Below are 5,570 nucleotides of genomic sequence, written 5' to 3' on the forward strand. Positions count from 1 at the left end.
ACGTCGTCATCGCAAACTACTAACATAAAAAGAACGGAAAACCATTGGCGAAAAATAAGCACCTACAGGCTCCCACGCTTTTCTAACAGATATATCTCGCGCTTAGAGAAGGCCATCGGAGTGCTGCTCACACATGAGTCAACTTCTGTGCAGATATGATACGCCTCTGCTACTTCCCGTACTAGTTGCTCTTTATTGCGATACAGCACAACAGTGTTGTCAAAGTGCGGAGTGCATAGGCAGGATTTGCAATGTGCAGCCAGTTTTGACGACCCGGAGCCACGCAAAGAATTAGCGTGTTCCAAAAGGCGTTCGTTGAGGCACCTGCCTGTTTGACCCACGTAAAAATGGCCACACGAGAACGGAATCCTGCAGACGACTCCAACTCTGCACTGCACAAACTGAGTGGCATGACGGACTCCGCACCCTTCTTTGGCGTTGCCGTTTTCTTTCCTGCGTTTCACTGACGCCGGAACCTTCCTCAGCTTATTAGGCGCTGAAAACAGGACCTTGCCCCCAAACTTCGCCGCTATATTCTTCCATCTGTGAGACAGCCGATGCACATATGGATCTTACTTCCAGTGTCATTTTCATCTACTTTTTCTTTCTTTGTTTTCATTTTCAAGAGTAGCCTGTTGCACGTTGACACTAGCACCTCTTCCGGAAAACCTGCTGCTCTGCAACGAGACCATTGTGTGTCAAAGCTTGAACCAACTTCATGCAAGCATGACTTCTTAATTGCCGCTCCAAGGCACGCCATGGCGATCTCGTTCTTGACCAGCTTGGAATGATTTGAATCAAAATCAAGAAGTGGCTTTTGCGTTCTTGGTGCGTAATGCCAACATACATGGTTCCTTTGAAACTTGAAGTTCAAATCCAAAAACTGCAGGCGGTCTTCAGACGGCATTTCATAAGTAAACCTTAGTTCAGGCGCCGTGCTTGAAAATACCTTCATGATGTCATTGACCACCTCAGGGCTTGCTTCCGTTGGTAGTGCCACAAGATAGTCATCCACATATCTAAGGATGCTAGAGGTGCAATCCTTCAGTTCTTTCTCCAGTGCCTTGTCCACTGCGCTTAAATATATACTGCTCAATACAGGTGCTACGCTTGAGCCGATGCATATGCCGGACTGCTGGACGTATGTGTCTCCTCCCCACGACACCAATGTACTCTGCAGATACACGCTCAATAGCTCCAAGAATGAATCAACTGATATTCCGCATTCCATCACAAAACGACTCTCGTCGTTGTCTTCTCTGACGCATTCCTTGACATGTTTCATGAGAGTCGGATGTGGCAGCGAGTAATAAAGATCTTCTATGTCGATGCTGAACGCGGATACAACGCCCAAATCTGCATTTGATACCGTTTTGATAACCTTTTTTGCACCACCGAATTTTCCACCAGGAACGGGTCCTTTATGTTCAAAGAAGATAGGTGCTTTTTCAGGAAACCTGACACCAAGTATTGCCATGTCCCTTGTTCATTCACTATTGCTCTGAATGGTACATCCACAGTACATCCGCAGTACTTTCACACAGTCACAGAGCGCTGTTTGTAAACAGGTATGCGCGTTCCGTTCACTGCTTGCAGGTACGAAATTGCAGCGGAAGCACGCTCTGATTTTGTGGCTGGGAGAACGCTCACCTGGGCCCCGGTGTCAATAAGGAATTTCTGTCCGGTGGTTCTGTCGTAGACGTGGAAAAGGCGACACTCTTCTTGGCACAGACCGCTCGTCGCCGCTAGTGGTCGGCCGGCCGGTTTTCCGTCCAGCTGCAAGGCAGGAGGCAGTGGCGGGCGTTGGCGCCGAAGCGATGATGGTAATAGCAGATGCGTGGGCCTGCGGATGGACTTCGCTCACTCTGTCCGCGCTGTCGAGGCGTTGAGGAGCGGTGACGTTGGCGTCCACGGCGTAGAGGCGGCTCTGAGTGTCTAGTTGCCGAAATCAGTTTTTCGAGCTGCTTACAAAGGCGGTCAACTTCGGAAGGCGTAGCGGTGGTGGATGCAAGATGCGACGGCTGAGGAGTGGTGACGGGGACGGCCAACGGCGACGACTGTGTGGGCGTGCTGACGGCAGCGACGGTCAAGTGTGGGGTGGCCACTTCCATCACCTTGTCGGCTAGCGCGGCGAGTGATGTTAAGTCCATGGTTGTGGCTGTGGCAAGCACCATTTGGACGTTGGATGGCAGGCGCTGCAGAAAAAGTTCACGTAGCACAGCATTGTCCTTGGCCTGCGCACTGCTACCGAGAAGCTGCGTCATCCGCCGCAAGAGCTGACTTGGTCGCCGGTCACCGAGCTCCTCGGAGGAGAGTAGCTGCTGTATTTTCGTCCTTTCGGACGCGGCCGTTCGTTGCAGTAGGGCTGCCTTGAGGTCATCATATGGATGTGCCGGAGGATTGGTGCTGAAAGAGGTGAGGATGTCGGACACCTCCTCTGCAGCTGTTGAGGGCAGTGCGCCGACCACGTGGTGAAATTTCTGCTTCTGTGATGAAATTCTCGAAAGCTGGAATTGAGATTCCACTTGCAGGAACCACACGGCTGGGTTGCGTTCCCAGTACGGTGGGAGACGCACTGTGACTGCAGAGACGGCTTCGCCGGGCACATCTGGCGTTGTCTGGTTGAGGTTGGGCGTAAGTGGCTGATTTTGTTCCATTTCAGCTGCGTGCGTTGACGTCCTGTCTTCAGCGTGGTGAAAAGCTTGGCTCTACGTTTCTTAGGTTCGTCGAAAACCGGGTCACCAATTGTAGGGCGTAAGCTGCTCGGAGATCCTCAGCGAAGACAAGACGTCTGTTCTGTTCAACCGTTTATTCTCTGAGTAACGGAGCTGCGGCAGGGAGCGCGGGAGGCGCGCCCCGCCGCTGCGAGAGGGATTAGGGAGGAGAAGGAAAGAGCGCGCCAGATGCGGGGGCGCGCGGGGTGCGGTCGGGTTCCTTTGAAGGGACGCCGCAGACTTCGACCGCAACGGCGTTCACCTTACGTTGCCGGAGGCATAGGGAAGAAGCAGGCGTAAGTTGTGCCGGCGAGGGCTGGCGCCATGGCTGGCGCACTACAGAAGAATATAGCGGCGAAGTTTGGGGGCAAGGTCCTGTTTTCAGCGCCTAATAAGCTGAGCAAGGTTCCGGCGTGAGTGAAACGCAAGAAAGAAAACGGCAACGCCAAAGAAGGGTGCGGAGTCCGTCATGCCACTCAGTTTGTGCAGTGCAGAGTTGGAGTCGTCTACAGGATTCCGTTCTCGTGTGGCCACTTTTACGTGGGTCCAACAGGCAGGTGCCTCAACGAACGCCTTTTGGAACACGCTAATTCTTTGCGTGGCTCCGGGTCGTCAAAACTGGCTGCACATTGCAAATCCTGCCTATGTACTCCGTACTTTGACAACACTGTTGTGCTGTATCGCCATAAAGAGCAATGATAAAAAACAGCGCAAGGAACGGGACGAAAACACGAAGGAAGAAGACATAGACACAGTGTTTTCGTCCCGTTCCTTGCGTTGTTTTTTATCATGGATTACCAACTAGCCCGGCATCTTGCACTTCTATAAAGAGCAACTAGTACGGGAAGTAGTAGAGGCGTATCATATCTGCCCAGAAGTTGACTCATGTGTGAGCAGCACTTCGATGGCCTTGTCTAAGCGCGAGATATATCTGTTAGAAAAGCGTGGGAGCCTGTAGGTGCTTATTTTTCGCCAATGGTTTTCCGTTCTTTTTATGTTAGTAGTTTGCGATGACGACGTGAGGCTGTGACGCAGCGATTAGAGATTATTTATATGTGATTTTCCGATTGAAACAGTCAGTTGTAAGTCAGCGCGTGTTCGTGTCTCTCTTTTTCTTGGTTGTTCGTTTTAGTTGCGCTGTTTCGTTCTTTAAAGATGCAATACAAACTCGCCCACTATACTACGTTGCTACAAGCTTTATCTAGTGCTCGTCGTCATCGACACACGAAACTCTGCAACAAATTCGTTCTACCAGGGAGCAGCAGTTAGTCTCTGTGCAGGCGGTCGGCTAGGCCGGCCGCGGATAGTTTGGCCGTACTGAATCTTGTACCCATCTGTAAATAGCCTCTATAAAAGTTCTTCGTTTCTCCCTGAATCGATTCGCCTGGAAGTCACTTCATCGGGAAGCCCTTCAAGCGGTGCTTCCAATTTATTGGAAACCACCGGACCAACACCACCAGCACAACTTTACTGGCGCAGTCGGCAGTACTGGTGCACTGCAGCGGCCCCCAGGAGAGGACGAAGTTCGGTATCCAAGGCGAGATACCGAGTGGACGACAGGCTAGGGGTACGAAGGTGCGAGGAGCGTCGGGCGTGAAACGCCGAAGACAAGGCCTTCAGCGGACACAGGGTGGCATCCCTGAGCAACGGCGGCAATTGGGAAATTGAAGCGGACGCGACCTTCAGCGGACGCCAAGTGGCATCCCCGAGCAACGGCAGCAGCTAGCGGCTTCAATAGGCACCTTAAGAGGTCGACTCCATTCTTGCACGAAAAGAGGACACTGCGACAGCTCCGAGTGAGTTCATCATCATCATCATCAGCCTGACTACACCCACTGCAGGGCAAAGGCCTCTCCCATGTCTCTCCAATTAACCCTGTCCTTTGCTAGTTGCCGCCACTGTATCCCCGCAAACTTCTTAATCTCATCCGCCCATCTAACTTTCTGCCGTCCCCTGCTACGTTTGCTTTCTCTTGGAATCCACTCCGTTACCCTTAGGGACCAGCGGTTATCTTGCCTCCGCATTACATGCCCTGCCCAAGCCCACTTCTTTCTCTTGATTTCAACTAGGATGTCATTAACCCGCGTTTGTTCCCTCACCCACTCCGCCCTCTTCCGATCTCTTAACGTTACACCTATCATTTTCCTTTCCATAGCTCGCTGCGTTGTTCTTAACTTAAGATGAACCCTCTTTGTTAGCCTCCACGTTTCTGCCCCATAGGTGAGTACCGGTAGGATACAACTGTTATATACTTTTCTCTTCATGGATATTGGTAAGCTACCATTCATGACCTGAGAGAACCTGCCATACGTGCTCCACCCCATTCTTATTCTTCTAGTTATTTCCCTCTCACGATCCGGATCTGCGGTCACTACCTGCCCTAAGTAGACATATTCTCTTACCACTTCTAGCACCTCGCTACCAATTGCGAACTGCTGTTCCCTTGCAAGGCTATTGAACATTACTTTGGTTTTCTGATGTTAATTCTTAGCCCCACCGTTCTACTCTGCCTGTCTAGCTGATTGATCATGCTTTGCAGTTCTTGTCCTGAGTGGCTTAGCAAGGCAATGTCATCAGCGAATCGCAAATTACTCAGGTATTCTCCCTTAACTCTTATCCCCACCTCATCCCATTCCAGTCCCCGGAATACCTCCTGTAAGTAGGCAGTGAAAAGCATTGGCGAGATCGTGTCTCCCTGCCTGACACCTTTCCGTATTGGAATTTTATTGCTTACTTTATGGAGAACTATAGTACCCGTGCAATCGTTATAAATATCTTCCAATATTTTCACATAGCACTCTTCCACACCCTGATTCTGCAATGCCTGCATGACAGCTGAGGTTTCCACTGAGTCGA

At 51.1% G+C, this 5,570-nt stretch overlaps 1 protein-coding gene across 1 annotated transcript; it reads right to left on the minus strand.

The window, feature by feature from the left end:
* Window positions 1-1,685: 1,685 nt before the first annotated feature.
* LOC149326604 (uncharacterized) lies at window positions 1,686-2,657 on the minus strand. The gene has a single exon (XM_089564630.1). The coding sequence runs from the start codon at window positions 2,655-2,657 to the stop codon at window positions 1,746-1,748; it is 912 nt and encodes a 303-aa protein (XP_089420756.1). The 3' UTR covers window positions 1,686-1,745.
* Window positions 2,658-5,570: the final 2,913 nt, after the last annotated feature.

The sequence above is a fragment of the Amblyomma mixtum genome, chromosome 10 (assembly GCF_055824585.1).
Source record: "Amblyomma mixtum isolate Tamu chromosome 10, ASM5582458v1, whole genome shotgun sequence".
NCBI classification, from domain to species: Eukaryota; Metazoa; Arthropoda; class Arachnida; order Ixodida; family Ixodidae; genus Amblyomma; species Amblyomma mixtum.